Consider the following 17,531-nt stretch of genomic DNA (forward strand, 5'->3'; position numbering starts at 1 on the left):
GTGTTGGTAACTTAACGATAAATGCAAAAGGACATTTTTGATGCCATTAATTCTGAATGATATAAATCAGTTGTTTCATGGTTTGCAATGCACTCACAACAGTTAAACTGTGACTGCAGGCTTTCATACATCATGACCCAGATTTACAGCGACACCAATCCAGACTTGAGACTTTGTTTTCCTGTATGCTTTATGTATGATCTTAGGTTGTGTTCCATTAAAGACTCCCTTCATACATAATTCCATTTAAGCAAACCAGCTCCTCACAAATGCCAAATTTAAACCAGAGAGCTGGAGATTACATAACAAACCACTGTGCTAGAAACTACCACACAAAGGAAATGTGCTCCAGGTGGGTTCATCTTGCTAACATAAACATTTGTGTTTTGTAGGATCACCACCACAGTGGCCTGCAACATGGACCTGACAAAGTACCCCATGGACAAGCAGACCTGCACGCTGCAACTGGAGAGCTGTAAGGAGTCTTCAGATTTAATAAAGAAAGTGTAGCTGCAGCTTGAAGCTGTGGCACTGAGGCGGTGGGTGGGCGTGATGTCAGCTGAATGTGATCAAACCAAAGGATCAAATAGATCCCATCCTCTCATCTTCTAAACTGCTGGTGTATGTGAAATAGAGGGTGTGTGTGTGTGTGTGTGTGTGTGTGTGTGTGTGTGTGTGTGTGTGTGTGTGTGTGTGTGTGCGTGTGTGTGCGTGTGTGTGCGTGTGTGTGCGTGTGTGTGTGCGTGTGTGTGCGTGTGTGTGTGTGTGTGTGTGTGTGTGTGTGTGTGTGTGTGTGTGTGTGTGTGTGTGTGTGAGTGTGTGTAAGACTGCAAGCTTGTGTAACACAGCAGACAGGCAAAACAGGGTGAGTCAGGCCATGACGGGGAATTCTCTGGAGTGTGTTTTCTGTCGTATAGAGTGTTCTGACTACAAGGATGAAACAGAAATGAAACTGGAAAACATCTTCACTTTAAAGGAATAGTTCACTTGATTTGAAAACATGTCATGTTAGTTGGGCCTTTTTAACCTCCATCTGATATATATGAAGCTAAATGCTACCAGCTAAGTTCAATCTAGATATTTCACCTGCTGGTCTTGTTTCCTCCAAGGCTCAAAGATCAACATAGATTTACTGGTATACACTTTGATTATAAAAAGGTTAAATCCAGTTTAAAACAGAATGTAAAAATAATAGAGAGGTCTATTCAGGGAGCTGTAAACATAGGAAAGTGACCTACATGTACATTGGCTGTAGCTGTTTGATCTTGTTTGGCTCCACATTTGTATTAATGAGTAGTTTTGACCAACAGTGGCATGAGAACTATTAATGAATACAATTTCAATTGTGTTACAAATGGGGGTGCATATTCCCACACACATCAGTTTTTATTATATTGGGCAAAACAGTCTCATAAAGTACACAGCTTCATTATTTGCATCAAAGTATAGACACTCCTGGCAAAATCTCACTCCGACAACACAGTACGATCACATCCACACAGTGGTCCAATGAAGGTTGTAGCTCGAAGGTAAAGCTACAGCAGTGAATCTAGTCTTGTTTGTGTATACATGCAGAAAAGAGACTCAGACTTAGCTGAGAATATCTCACTCTGCTTAGATAGGTGGTGCCGTGTCCTTTTTAGATAAGCGAAGCTGCATGTGTATCAAGCTAGCTTCAGTTTACCCAAAGATAAAGTAACACTCTAACAACAATGGCAGATATATAAGTATGTGCCGTGGTGTTTGTTTATCTGTGTTAGTCTGTATGAGCACAGGAACCCAATTTATCATGGTTATCTACTTCCTCTTCCAGCTGAACGTGCACCAAAACATGGCAAGCCCTGCCAAATTCAACCATAGTCCATAAGCAGTTAACTAGGTAATATTATCTAGGTGTGTCAATTGAGCTATGCTTTATTCGATTTTGGTTTGACTGAGCTGTTTACATGCACTGCAATAGGTCGATCCCACGATTTCTGAAGGTGCAGGTAAACATACTGACTGAAAGTGAAAATAGAGGTTTATGCGTTCATGTCACTGCCCCTCTGGGACACACCCACCTCAGTCGGACGGAGGGGCAAAACAAACCCCGCTTCGTATTGCGGAGAGCAGGAGTAAACACGGCGAGACCAGGAAAAATGTGGAATATGGCATGAAATTGAGAATGGTTGGACTCTACATTGATTTGTTAAAGCTACCAAAGAACAAGAGGTCCAGGAACATCGACATGTGCCCGTAAATAATATCCTGACATTTATCTGTACCTGATTTCAATGCCAGGAAAACACAGATTTTTTTTTAATTTTTTTTTGGAAAACTGGGTTAGCCATAGTTTAATTAAGTTTTAAAAATAATAAAATATGTATTTTGTAATTTAAGGTATGATTTACACCAAAAATACAGCAAAAAATAACGTTAACAAAAACTGCAGCAATCCATCAGTCTCTCCTCTCTTTGTCTTTTAGTAGCTTGTCTAAAGATAGCTCCAATTGCTTTTCAAACATGTTTGTTCAATTAATTGTGCAATAGCTCTTCACCATTTTTTTTATTTTAGTTTGAAGTTCAAACATTATTTTAGCCAACGCTGCCACTCATCTCCCTCTTTCTGCCACCAAGTGGGCATACCACAGTGACTTCAGCTTGCTGTGACATCACGTGCACACCCCCTATTCAGGGTTACATTGGAGTCTCAGGCACAGAGGAAGGGCCAGGACACAGAGTGCTGTTCAGGAAGCAACGTTTTTTAAGAAAACAGTGGAGGGAGTCATACACACTAAGTTGATCTCCAAAGGCAAACAGTCCCATAAGGTCTAATCTAAAAATCCAAATCCTATGTCCAATGAAAAGGTCACAAACCAGTCAAGCAAACATGAAAAACAACAGACTTGAACAACATAAACACACTGATGGCAGTGACAAATGTTCACCTGAGGTACATCAAATGTTTAGCTGCATACCAACACATGCTTCTTCAGGTTGAATGGAAAGATTTTGTTGGCTGTGGTTATGTTTGTCAACAGTTGACAGAGAGCACTCAAATTTTAATGAATCCGTCCTCATTTCACAAGCCCTGACGTGGACTCGGGATATGGTTGTGGGTGCTCAGGTGGGGAATTGTCATCCTCTTCTTCCACAGCAGTCATTACCAGCTCTAAATTAACTTTCTGATTGGGATGACGTTGGCTCCACATTCTCCACTCAGACAATTCACAGAACTAGAAACCACAGTTTATTATCAGATTGAATTCAGATTGGATTTTTTTTCTTTGAACGGAGGGATGAAAACCCATCAGCTAACAAGAATAGTAAGAAAGAAGAGCATTGATTGAAATGTTGAAGAGGCTGAGATGCAATACTTGTTTTTCAAATGTGGTGGAGTGAAAGTACAAAAAACAAAATGTTTACCCCACAAACATTACTCAAAACATTTACTTAAATAGAGTATCTTTGTTACTGTCCACTGGATGCTCAAAAATCACAGTAAGAAAAGACAAACAAGATGTTTGCACATGGCTGGGCTTAACTGTTAGATGTGAGTTTTCTAATAAATGTACGACAGCCTTAGTTGTTAAATAAAAGTCTTTTCTTAAAAGCTTCAACACAACCCATAAATACTTTTACAAAGTACTATTAAAAAGCCCTTAGCCTAAAAGAAAGACACGTCTAAGAGAAGGATGTAGTCCCTTGTGGAGATTTGGTCTTGAGACCTCATTTTATAAGTTTAACTTACAGCCTTACACAATATTACCTGGGTTGGAATAACTTAGTGTCGAATTTCAGGTTGCAAAAATGAATTTGGGAGACACATTCCTAGTCAAAACTCTGAGTACAGTTGAAAAATTGCACACATTTTTGCACAAACATTTGCACTGTTTGATTTTAATAAGGTTCTAAGTAGAGTTTTAAAATGCAAAAAGAAGACATGAGAGTGAGAAAAAAATTATTAAAAAAATGACTGGAGGATTCCTTTGGCTGTCCTTTAAGACCAAGGGGCCACATCAGGTTAGAAGAATTAACTCTATAGAGAAGTCCAAAACGTTGCTGTTCATCGAGAGGAGGCTGGCTGTATAAAAACTGGAAACATACACCAAGCCAAAAAAACAAACAAACAAAAAAAAGAACAGACATTTACAACATTAATAAGCCTATTTATAGCTTGGTTCAAAAAATGGCTGGGGTCTGATACACTAATTTCATCATCGGCACACACTGCACAGGGGTGCAAATGTGACCTTTGCATTGTGTTTTTTTTCTAACTCGACGTGTGAGAGTGTGGTTAACCATCTGTACTCTTTACTCTTGTTGTAGGTTGGTGATCTGTTCTGAATGTACCCCCCTTTGCACCCACTGATACTGATGGTTTAATGATCAGCTGTTGGAGTCCATATTGAAGCTGGTGCACCGGTAGCTTCATCAAACTGATCTTCTGTGGATGATTACATATTACAAGTTTCTGATTCAGACCCACTTACTGTAAATATGAACTATCACTCAGTGTCATGCTAATTCAAATTTACATTTTTTCATATGACAACGGTGATGGCTTGTCATTGAGGTAGCATCATCAGAGATCCTGGAGTATCTTGTGCTTTATGTCTTTTTGACACTAAATGAGAGAGTAACATAGAAACATCTTTCCTCATTGGGGAAACTACATATTGAGACCATGAACTCACCAGAACTAAGTAAGAGCTAGTCTTTTTTTTTTGTCTTGTGGGCCCTGAATGAATCAGTTCTGTTGTTTGGTAAAGGAGTCTTTTCAAGGAATGTCAGCAGAGTGCTTAATTTCAGTATGGTTTTTTTTTTTTTTTTTTTTCCCAGAGAACATTGTTAGACAAGTTTCAGGCCCACTGTTCACAAATATTTCAACCATTTTAGCATTTCTGAATGTGAGTGTCAATCGAGGAAGCTTAAACAAATATTCAGTCACGGAGAACTGAGATGTCGTCCCATCTTAGTGGAGTGATTTGTGTCATTCAACTTTAAAGGTCTCATGTGGTCATGTGTTTGTAATTGAAGCAGGTTTTTATTAAATTATAATAAAATGACGAGATGCATTTTTGGCAATGCAAAAATTGAGGGTAGAAACAATCCCATCTCCCACTCTTCCTCCCCCTCCCTGTCCTCCTTCTTCTTCCTCAGCCTTCCCCACTCGTCTGCCATCTTTACTTTCCACCTCGGTTTTGCTCCCTGCTATTAAATGACAGCCAGCCAGGCTAAGCAAAGTCTGATCCCTGCCAGAAGCCCACCAGGACCTCAGTGCCAAATAAAACATTTAACGGCAGCTTCAGTCCCACTTAGCAGACAAAAAGACATCTGGAGGTTAGAGATGGGTAACTGAGAGGATGATGGTTTTTTCCCTCTGATGCTTTCCGCTTTCACTTCGTCTGTTTGACTTCCTGCAATATCTCTGACAACGTTTCTGTTTTCTTCAGCCTGCATCTCGCTCCATCTTTACGTCTCTTTATGAAGATGTATATTCAGGGGTTTCTTTCTTTTAATGCAGAGCCAAAAGTGGATCATCCACATAGGAAGAAGGTTGAAGGAGATCTGTGTGGTGGGAGGATATAAAGATCAGGATTGCAGTAAAACATTCAGCGACAGCAAAGAGAGTGTGAGGAGAGTCACAGTCTTTTGAGATCGATGCTTTGTTTTTTTTCTTTTGGGCCATGGATCTTTCGTGAACTCTTTGAAGGTGGCTTAAGCTTTGTCTTTTTAAGGAGTGCTGTACAGTAACGTCAGGAAAATAACACATCTATAGGGAAGCAGCTAGGCCGATAATCAGCTGGTGCTGAGTACACTGTGAATAAAAGATTTATTTGAGGGAAAAGCAGTTGCGACTTTATAAATTTGTTGCTGTTTCTCTCATTTCAATAACAAGATGTTTTTTTTTCCGGGTATACATTTTTATATATCATCCAAGTATTAAGCGTTTTCTGGCATAACAACATCGGCCTTTTTTCTTAATCCAGTGGCTGATTAGAAATCTATTTGAAACTGGGATAAGATTTTGAGTGGAGAAGCTGTTGTTTCAAGTTTTCATTTAAGTTCATAACAATGGCTGAAACGCAAAACCTCCTATCTGCACAATTTACTTTTTTGAGAAAACTCAAAAAATGTGCTGTTATCTTGCAGAATTTTATTTGTTAAGGATACTCAATGCACGACACACTGATTTTAGACTATGTTACGATATTAATTGCTGACTGAATGTGAGCAGCATTCCTTCTTCTCATCATCCAGAGTGAAATCAGCAAATCAGAAAATTTTGCAGATAGGAGGATTTGCGTTCCAGCCATCAATAAGACATGCTGCTGAGCCTAGGAGCTGTTCAATAAACATATGATTAAAGGGATATAGACAAAGTAAAATGTTGGAGTTTGTATTCAAAGTTTGACGCCAATATTTTCACTTTTACTGCAAAAGAATATCAGCTCAAAACATAGGTTATCAGCCTTTTGACTACTAATAATCAGTATCGATATCGGCCCTGAAAAAACACATCAGTCTATTTCTACGATGTACATGCTTCTGTTTATTGCCATTTGTTTATCAATAATAAAAGACATCATTTTATTTGGTGTAGATTCTAGGAATGTGATTGATTTTAATATATTTCAAGAAATAAAATCTTAAAGTACAACACAAAAAGCAGCACTGCTGGACTATTTTTATCACTGAGTTTTTGGTGTTAAAGACACAAGTCCAGGGGCCCTGGTTTAGCCAAGAGGCTAGTGTGTACAGAGGTCATAGTCCTCAGGAGGGTGGCCTGGGATTGGTTCCAACCTGCAACTCCTTTCCTGTTGGTAGCGGCTTACCACTCTTGACCGATTTCATGATCTTAAAAAAAGCCCAAAATAAAAAATAAAAAAAACAGTTAAAAAAATGAAAAAAAGTTTAAAATCAAAAACAAAACAGAGCAAAAAAAAAACAAAAAAACAATAAGCATGTTGGTCCATTCACATGTTTTAAATGAAAAATAGAAACCAGATTGCTTTCTTCCTTTAAAAAGAAAACCTGCCAATTGAATCACTCTTAACTTTATTAAATTGCTTTCTGGCAGTATTCTTTTTCAAGTATTCTGTATTCTTTGAATTTTATTTTTAGTTAGGACTGATTTTGGTGTTCTAAAATCATCCTGGAAAGAAAGAGGCATTAAAATATTGAATGGAGTTCACAAAAGATACAGACTTCTTTCTGCACAGGAAGGCCTCTGCTGCTTTATTCCCCCATGTTTCATTGCCCAGCTCAATCCATTATACATGCCTTTATATGAGTTTGAACAGGGAAAGCAACTGCAGATTAATGAACATTTCATGTAGAGCAGATTATGGAGGTGTGTGTGTGTGTGTGTGTGTGTGTGTGTGTGTGTGTGTGTGTGTGTGTGTGTGTGTGTGTGTGTGTGTGTGTGTGTCATATTCAGCCTGTCTCTTTCACCTTCACTTTTCTTATTCTCTTGCTCCCTCTGCAGATGAATTAGAGATATAACAGCCATAGCAGTCATGAGAGAGCCACTCTAGGTCTTATTAATTGATAGCATGATGATTACATTGTTCTCTTTAAATGCTCACGCACACTCAGCCAAGGCTGAGTCAGTGACCGCGCCCATCTCATATAAGATTTGATTTGGGTTAACAGGGCTCATCCAGGGGTCCATGCAGTAAGCATGTTTAGTCTGTTACAGAAGGAGTTGAGCTCCTCTGCAAGATTTTTAAAGAAGAGGATGAACGGAATACTGCATTTCCATGAGCTATTCCTGTTAGATCTCTGTGCCAAATGCTTCTGGAGTCTGTTTCCTCTGTGACTGCCAGAACATACATGAAATATTAAGATTGTGTGTTAAACTCAGCATGTTGTGGTTACACAGGATAAAATAAAAATCCATGTGTTTTTATATTTTATGCTGCTCCTGTTTACATACTGTAGAGCTGGGCTGTGCACACTCCACCCTGCATGCCTCTCAGGGGTAAAATAACATCTTAAACTGCATGCTTCCACATTCTCTTTGCTTCTTGCCAAATGTTCTTCTTGTGCTCATATGCAGCATAAGAAGGATTTTGCCACCCACAATGGATTACAATCCCAAACAACCCAGCCATAAAAGAATTAGACTTTAGCATAGCTTTAGCAATTAAAATTCCAGTTTTGAGTCATTATGCTCTCTTTATAACATTTTTATCACCACCAGCACTTTTATTATGACCAGTTTTCTAGGCCAATGTGTATACTCGTCATATTTGCACAGGAACATACTTTTCTAAAAGAAAAGCATGAAATGGATTGGGTTTTATCCTTTAGAATTGACATAGTTTCATTTTTTATTTAAATTTTACAGAAAATGTGTCGGAATCGCCAAAGCTCTCACCAGACAGAAACATCAGTTTTTTTTTTTAATCTTTTTTATGAAGATTTCAACTGCATCCACACCCAAACATCCAAACATATACAGGCTTTTTTGTATGCTAGCTTCTCCCACTTACATCAGATAAGCAACAAACTCATTACCCACAATCCTTAATGATAACGATTAAAAAAGCTGCAAGGTGTTAGCAATGGGGTCAAAGCCCAAAGTCAGGGTTTACCACTCATGTCTATCATAGACTGTACTATACAGCCAATGTGTGTTGGCTTAAGCCTACAATTAGGACTTCTAATTGAATGAAATACACTTTTTGAGCTTGACTTAATGTCTTTGTTTGCTTGTTTGTTTTTTTTCCAATCAGGCTAACATGCTAGTTACATGCTGTGTCTGTAAAGCAGCCACTATCCACTAGCACTGGCTGTAGCTCTGGTTAAAGGCTAAATTAATGGTGTTTAATGCTCAACTATCTAGATGTCACTGAGCACAGTTGAATGACATAATCTTATTGCAACCATTGGTTTGACAGTATTTTGATAAAGCAAACAGAGTTAACTTGAGTGAGTCTGTGCATGGTTTTTTTAATGTTGTTACTGTATGCACACTCAGTGCAGGATACATTTCCTTTGCGCTTTATATGGGCAACTGAAGTTTGTACTTTCTAAAGTCCTAATTTGATGAAAAAGAGAGAAGTTGGGCTGAAAATTATATTTCTGTGTGCAGGATTTGTGAAAAATCAGAAAATAATTGTATGCAAGCACACTCTTTCTAAATTACTCATTTTTGATCTTTTTTTTTTTTTTTTAATTTTTTTAAAAAGGATCATTTTTTTATCATTAAATCAAAACCCCATTCCCTCTTCTATTATTAAGTCATAAATTCAAGAGAGAAGATTTGAAAATTGATCACCAGTTTCTTTTGTTTGTTTCTTTCTTATCGAAGTGTTAAGACTTTGTGTGGGGAAAACAAAACAAAACCAACAGATTTAGTTAATGTGAACCCCAGTGTACACCTTCAGGGGAAACTGAAGAATTGGTCCATAATTCTCTAATGGTTCCTTAGTGCAAGCAACAGAATTCACACCACATAGTTTTGTACAAATCGGTTGCATGAAGAGGTATTTTTGACTCAGTAAATTTTATTTTATGCATTCATCTTACAAAGTACTTTTCATCTGTTATATTTTTCTCCTGCAGGGGGTTATAACATCAATGATGTCATGTTTTACTGGACCAGAGGGAATGAGTCTGTCAGTGGTTTGGACACACTACAGCTGGCCCAGTACACAGTGGAGGACCACTACACATCCGTCTCAGAGGCCGTGTATGAAACAGGTAACAACGACCTTTATCAGGCACAGAGTGTGTTTTCGATCCTTGGTGCTATTTTGGCATTCTTAATGGGTCTAAATTACTACAAGATGCATGATGCATCAGCCAGAAGTCACAAAACAGACTACAATGGCTGCAATATAATGCAGAACCTCACAGTAGGTTCTTTTGAAGTGCTTGTTTTTCTCACTGACACATTGGGCTGGTATCTTGTTGACTAATGACAGAACAGGAAGCGTACCTGGAGGGTACCTGATCATCCTTAGTTTTGTTTGTTTTCTTCTTAAGAAAAAATGTTTGTTTATATTTTTCCAGCATTTTTAAGCAGCAGTAGATCAGCAAATCCAATGTCCTGAAAGTTTAAATCGCTGTTTTGTCAATGGAGTCTGGTGGTTGCAAAAGTGCAATGTGGTGGCAGATCCTTCCATGTGTTTAAAAAGCCACCTGAAAGAGAGGAGCCTTAGCTGCTGTCCTGACGTGTGTCCACGTTTCAACTTTTCAAAAACAAATCCATTTCTCACAAATCTGGTCCATGGTCCATTTATTTTACAGGTGCAAGTTCCATTTTTATCGTTTGGTCTGAAGCTCCACTCAACCTGCATGTGACAAAACTGGCACCCACACCTGCACCGACTGCCCTAATAAAGAAAACCTCCACCCACAATCAAGCACTGTCAAAAGATCTGAAGAAATCTATGAATCAACATTAACTACCTACTTGATTATTCTAAAGTTAATATATTTAAGTGAATTTGATCCCTAGAATAAATCATATGAACTTAAAACTGTGGTTAATTTGCTCTTTAAGAAACAACTTGAAATCGCCGCTACAAGCAAAGTTACATCTTTGTTTGGTTTGAATAAAAAAAAAAAAGTAATGATAATAATAATAATAATAATGATAATAATAATAATAATAATAATAATAATAATATCATCTGTCTCAAACAGAGAGCCTCTGTCTGAAATGGTTGCATATAGTTCATAGCATTTGATCATGCAGTGACCAAAAGAAGCAATTTAGGTCAAGTTACTTTGATCAGGCAACTATAGGCCATTTCTTCAGCCACCAAAAACTCTCAATGTGTTTAAAGAACAGGAGAACATGTTTTTAATGTTGTGATTCAAAGCTCTTGTTTTATTAAGATGCTATTTTTTTTATCAGGTTTACTGACCGTTTTCTCCCTCTTCTAAAAGGAAATTATCCAAAGCTGGTGTTTCACTTCGAGCTGAAGAGGAGTATTCTGTACTTCATTCTTGAGACTTACGTGCCCTCCAGCTTGCTTGTCGTCCTCTCATGGGTTTCCTTCTGGATTTCCTTATCATCTGTTCCAGCACGTATTTGTATAGGTAACATGAGCATACATTGTTTACTCCTAAATGACAACAAATGTTAACAAAGCATTTTTTATGCCTTTGTAATGAGATAGTTGTCTTGAAAGTGAAATCTGTAGTTCATCAGAGTGTATGTGGGTGTATTGTGCTAGGAGTGACCACAGTACTGACCATGACCACTCTGATGATGGGAGCCAGGACGTCTCTGCCCAACGCCAACTGCTTCATCAAGGCCATTGATGTGTACCTTGGCATCTGCTTCAGTTTTATCTTTGGAGCGCTTATCGAGTACGCTGTGGCCCACTTCTGCACCCTCAGTCATGCTGACGCACACATGCTCATGGTAAGACATTCCTGGATATGTTGTGATTTCAGACCTAAACATAAAGTACATATATCTTTCATCTTTATTAGTCCTAAATGATATTTTTATAGTATCTGTGGTTAGGTTAGATCTTCACAGGAGAACACAAATCCATTTTCAGCACATAGACCAAAAGTCCCCATGAGGACATTACACCAGGCAGCAAAGTTTTGCAATGAGAAGAAAGATCTGTCACTTTCTTGAAAACAAGGATTCTTTGGGTTTATTTTGTAGAAATGATGGACCTGTTGACCCTCTGGATGCTAAACACACTACATGTACAATACACTACAAATTAAGTTTACAAAGTTTTCCAGTCACATTAAAAAAAAATAGGGCTACACAACAACAAATAAATACACCTCCTTTGTCGCCCTGCATCTACTGAAAAGTTGTCTTAAACAAGGAGAAGATGTTTAGAAAGATCTGTTTTTTGTTAGTTTGCTTCAAAACAAATGCCTATCTTTGCAAGATTCATGTTCTTATGACAGTGGGTGATGGAGCTCACTAGAAACAAGGCTTTCATCACACAACACTACAGATTCCATAGAAAGGCACTCTAATCAATGCCAAATGAAAAAGTCCTTGCACCACCTTTAGGCTAAAAAACGTTAAAAGAAGTGACAAGCCTGAACATTGAGCCTTGCTGGAGTTGTTGCGGTGGCCCTTTTTGCGGTCCATTGTGTGTTGTGATCTTTTGCAGGTGTTGTTGTACTTGGTACCATTGTGATCACTGCTTTCATTATAGTCGATGTAGTTATGTATCCATGGCTGTCATCTGGGTAACTCCATCATCATTGATGTCGTTGGTGTTTTTGTCAGTGTTATCACTGTAGCCATTGCTGTCATTGTTGTCACAATCATTGTCTTCCCAGTGATGGTCATTGTCATCACCTTCATCTCCATCCTTGTCTTCATCACCATCATGTCATCATAAGCACTACTGGGTGAGTTTAACAAACACTGAGGGCACTTGGAGCTCAATTTTCTTTGTCTTTATTTCTATTAGACACACTCTCTTTCTTTGTCCTCTCACTCTCTCACAGTATGGCCACCACATGCACGATTTTGACGACGAAATGAACGGCATTGTCACCACCATCTCCACACACTCCAACAGGGCGAAGCGACGCAAGGAGCCTGCCGCCACTCCTACCCCAGCTCCTGCCTCTCTAGAACTCACTGTCAGCCCATCCAGCCCCTCTGGCAGCGAGCCTAAGCCCGAGGCATCGCCTCCAGAGCACACCCACTGGTGCATCACTGCTCTGGCCACCGTCCGCAAAGTGCTTCGTGCCATATATTGCTGTCGCGTGGAGAACCCACACCACATAGACAACTACTCCAGAGTCACCTTCCCCCTCTCTTTTGTCATGGTCAACCTGCTCTACTGGACATATTACCTGTACTTTTAGCACTCGCTTGAAGCAGCATGTGTCACAGGGAGTACATAGAGGAGAACTGTATTTTATCATATGTATGTACAGTACGTGTTAATTATGTACGTTTCAGATGAGAGTGTCAGTTTTTCAAGTTTGGATTCTTAAGCAAAGCAGCATACTCACATGAGATCTTTTGATTCATGAGAAGTTTTTAAGGGGGAAAAGTTATAGTTACAATTACAGCTTTGTTTCTATTTATCACTGACTCTCTGGGTTGAGTCATTGCTCTTTAAAACAGCTAATTTACATTCAAAACTTGGCCGACCTGACAATGACTGAGATTTGATCGGGTCCGACAGACTTTTAGATGAAACCAGTGATACTGTAAAATAAGAACTGGCCTGTGTGCTGTTTTTACACTGCTGTACAATCCTTTTCTGACGTAAAAAGATGGAGCTGTAAATAGAGGCTTTATGAAGCTAGCTTTGCTGTAGGAGAGCACATGCCTTTTCCATTGATTCCTTGTGATTGACTGATAGTTGATACTAAACAACTTTACACAACATTTTCCATCCTTGCCTGTGGGTACGCCAATTAGGATGAAATATGAAAATAATGGATTTGAGAAGGATGTTGAAATAAGAAGAGGGAGCTGGTACTATAAGTCTAATTTACACCAGTCTCCCTAAGAATGATGAAATGATGAAATGTCCTCTCATTGTTTGTCTTTCTCTATTGTGTCTTGTATTTCTTTATTCACTGCAGTGTTTTCTCTCTATACCCGCGTTATTTCCTGTCATCGATGCTGTAAATGTAGTGGCCTTTGATCTCTTGTGATTTCTATCTAAAAATTGGATAAAAATTAACCCCAAAAGTGCTTGTTAACTCAAAAAACGCTACAGTTTTTTTTTAACATTATGAAACCCTGTGTAACAACAGCATATTGAATAGCAAATGATATTATGATGAAAATAAGATTAAATCCTCCACAGGCTTCAACCAGTTTTTTCCTGTCTGATCAGACATGTTTATGTTCATCCTTTTGATCTGATTAGCCATGCCTGGTGCTGTCCTAAAATCATTAACTATAATTGGCTGTTTGCTTTGTCAGAGGTGAGGCTTTTTGAAATAGGCTGCCAGTTTCTTTTAATTTGATTTATTTAGTTTTTGTTCTTTGCAGGTGTTTTAAGGCATCAAGAAACTTCATGCATCTGTTTTGTAGGATAGGTATGTGTAGGGTTGTAAACCGTCCCGTATTGGCTGGGACGTCCCGTATTGGCCGGGACGTCCCGTATCTGAGCCAAAAGAGGCGCATCCGGTGTGGGACGTTGTTTGTCCCGGCTGCATAGGTAGAGGCAAGATGCGTATATTTTTTCTCTCTGTTCATCATTGTGTGTCTGGCAGCCTGCCTGCATGGCCAGCTGTACACCACAGGCACTAGGATCGCTCAGTTGACAGTTAGGCAGCCACAGGTTCAGCCTATGGCTGCAGCACTTACGTGCTTACATGCAACTCAGTCCCAGTACGTGCGTGCTGTACTGTGTAGCGAGAGACTAGCACCCCGCTGAGGGTGTCCCTTGTTTTTCTGCCTCAAAGTTGGCAACCCAAGGTATGTGGCTTAAGAGAAGAATCAGACTAAATATGGCCAGCGGTTGTACCAAAACTTTGCCAATAATCCTCCAAATTATAACTTAAAAACATCTCTTTGAGTTTCAAGGACTAAAGAAGGGGTGGCCAACCTGTCGCTCGTGAGCCGCATGTGGATCTTTGTCTTTCGGTTCGTGGCTCTTCGATCCACTCATAAAAATCATATATAGTTATGAGTAGCGGTGTGCCGACTATTCTTAAATATATATATATATATATATATATATATATATATATATATATATATATATATATATATATATATATATATATGGATGCCAACATTGGGATCAGTTGGGATTGATACTTAAGTTTCAGTTTCTCTTCTCTAGTACAGATTAACACACACAAACACAGAAAATCTCACTTTGAAAATTGGAAATGTATTGATTTTCATTTTATGTTGTTTTGTTTATGTGTGAGAGGAAGTGTGTTTGTAAGACCCCGTGCGTGATGTGGTTCTCTGTAGTACCACGGCAATTTTTGTGGCTCTTGGTCTCTGACTGGTTGGCCACCCCTGGACTAAAGCTTGGACTTAAACTCACTGATGGTACATTTGTTCATATAATTAAAAAAGAAAAGTTTTTGTAAAAATGACTATCAAGCTTATTGCGATGGTGTGGATGCACATAACAGTAACAGACATGCTGCACTCAGTTCTGTATCATGTGGTATAAGCAGGACTTCTTATATCTCACTGTTCTTTTGTAACACAAAGCATTCGTCAGACCTCGATGTGGAGAGTGATTTGAATATGAATGAAACGGTCAAAAAATTGCAAAAGGATGTCGTCATCTGTGTATTATCCAAACGGAGAGAGCGTGTGGATATGTTATGCATGATGTGACACTTATTTCCTCAGGCTGTTGTCATCTTTGCTGTGTGAGTGTTTGAGTTCAGGTGACAGTGTGTGTTGCTGTCAGTGGTGTGAACCAAAGAACCAAAGATTTCCTTTGATTTGCCATTTCTCTTGGTTTCCCTTTAGGATCTCAACCAGTAGATTTGAGGTTTGTTTTCAAATGTTGATACCGTGTTTATAATCCATCGAATAACTCTGAAGTAGCATGCCGTCAGTCAGCAGATGAACATGACAAATACATTTCAGATAGACTACAGGGTTCAGTTTAACAACAAAGATGCATGTTTATTATTCAGTATTGCTGTAACAAAGTCTCACATGTTCCATTTTGAGGAATCTCTATAAGATTGGCTCTGTATGAAACAAACGTAGTCAGAAACGATCACTGCCTCATTGCGTTTTTTAACTCTCTGCGTTCATACTTCAGCTTCTCATCCTTTAATCTATTTTGTCAAAGCTTTTAAACTTTTTTGATTGCTCTCATTGCCTGATGATAATAGAAATGTTTGATTCTGTTCTTCCTGCATGGTAATCAAGTGGACGTTTTGTTTCTTCTGCTTTGCCTGATTTTGTTTTGTTTAAAAATGCCGGATAGGGATCATTGTACAATTTCAGCTGAGGCCTCTGGAAAGATGAGATGTGTAATTTTATTATTGGTTTTGATTTTAAGGTCTCCTCCAGGGCAGGGCGTTTTACCTCCTCCTCATTTTTCTTTTTATCTAAAGTGTAATATTTGAAAGTATGAGTGACTGAGCTGTGTGGTGACCTGTTGAAAAGGTTAATATGATAAAACACAGACTGTCAGGTTTTATACTTCATAGCACCACGGTTGTAGTTTTGATAGTTATCTTCTCAGAGATAAGTACAAGGACTGAATGCCAGTGTGGAGCCAAAGAACAATATGAGGCTTCCCGTCAGTTTGGATGAAAATTGTGTGTTTTTCCAAACGGGAACACAAAGTTGATCCCAAGCTCGAGAGCATCGACCGTCCTGTGGCTCCATGATCAAGAATACATTTTCAGTGCTGCTGCCATGAACGGACAATTTTTTATGATGGTGACAAATACCCTGAGGAAGTGAGAATACATTGCAGAAACAAGTGAACACTCAGAGCAACCTTGTCAGGACATATTTGGAGCAAATTTTCAGCAACACTGGGTGACAGAAACATGGAAAATGGCTTCCGCTGGACTGTCCTGTCTGTCCCGTTGTTGGATGTGTCAAATAATGCCTCAAGGTGACGTTGGCTGACAACCTCACAGTTCCTTGGACATCTTCATGTGAAATGTATTTATATACTGTAGTAACATGTTAATATATAGGCATCTGTTTGCTTAACCTGTTGTAAATAAGTAGTATCACTATGCATGTTTATTTGGTGTATGGATATGGATGATAGCAATAAAAGAAATTTAAAGTGTGTCCTGTTGACTCTTTTATCATTTTCTCATCAATTCTTTTGTTTATTTTTGTGCTTTTTTGTATTTTCAAGACTTTTTTCCAATTATTTCAATTTTTACTCTTGTCACTCTCTTGAAAACACATTACTGGATACATGGAGGCTAATGATGTTATCTTTCAGCCAGAGATGAACACATTCAGCAATACAGCAGCTCTCTGAGATTGCACACAGGTTCACTCAGCACTCACTTCTCAAGACAAAGGAAGACCAGCCTCTATTGAAGCTGTGCCAATCACACAGCTGCATGTTTCATACTGGCTCGGTCAGGTTCCCCAGAATAGTTTTGTAACGACTGTAACTCACAATGATAGAGGTTCTCATAGACTGCAAAAAACAAAAATGGTCATCTTGCTCAGCTCGAAGTGAGGTCTCCCCTAAAACTGTTCCCCCTGGTGGCTGGCTGCAGTATAGGTAAAGAAAATCTGGCTCTCCAGTCATTCCAGATGGGCTATGGTCAAACACCTTGTAGAAATGTTTCTCATGTCTGATTGTTATGGTGGTTTGAAGATACCATTTGGCTGCCGTGTGTTCAAGTCCTCTTTTTTTCTGAAAAGTTACGTTTTCATTAGGTATGAGAGGTTAACAACAAGGGTTTACATCACAATTAACAATGATTGACAGATGTTGTTCTTGTGTATTTTTTGGGGGGATTGTAGAGTAGAGGAGTTAGAGTCAAAAAAAGATTAGACTCTTGATTAAAAAAAAAAGTAATTACAATTGTTTTTGTCACCTGGCTCCATTCAGATTCTCCCAGAATCCCTCACAGTCTCTTCTGCGCAGACTGTGGCTGCACAA

At 38.8% G+C, this 17,531-nt stretch overlaps 1 protein-coding gene across 1 annotated transcript in view; it reads left to right on the top strand.

Moving 5' to 3' along the window:
- LOC141795074 (gamma-aminobutyric acid receptor subunit pi) overlaps positions 1-16,696 on the top strand; it is a 110,760-nt gene extending 94,064 nt beyond the window's left edge. The window contains exons 6-10 of the mRNA XM_074675826.1: positions 393-475; positions 9,556-9,693; positions 10,888-11,040; positions 11,178-11,368; positions 12,436-16,696. Of these exons, the coding sequence (XP_074531927.1) occupies positions 393-475; positions 9,556-9,693; positions 10,888-11,040; positions 11,178-11,368; positions 12,436-12,801 (931 nt within the window). The 3' untranslated portion in view covers positions 12,802-16,696. The remainder of the gene's footprint in view (positions 1-392; positions 476-9,555; positions 9,694-10,887; positions 11,041-11,177; positions 11,369-12,435) is intronic.
- The last annotated feature ends 835 nt before the right edge of the window (positions 16,697-17,531 follow it).

Source organism: Halichoeres trimaculatus, unplaced genomic scaffold (assembly GCF_033239565.1).
Source record: "Halichoeres trimaculatus isolate MK-OKI-2021-1 unplaced genomic scaffold, fHalTri1.1 fHalTri1_scaffold_8, whole genome shotgun sequence".
NCBI lineage: Eukaryota > Metazoa > Chordata > Actinopteri > Labriformes > Labridae > Halichoeres > Halichoeres trimaculatus.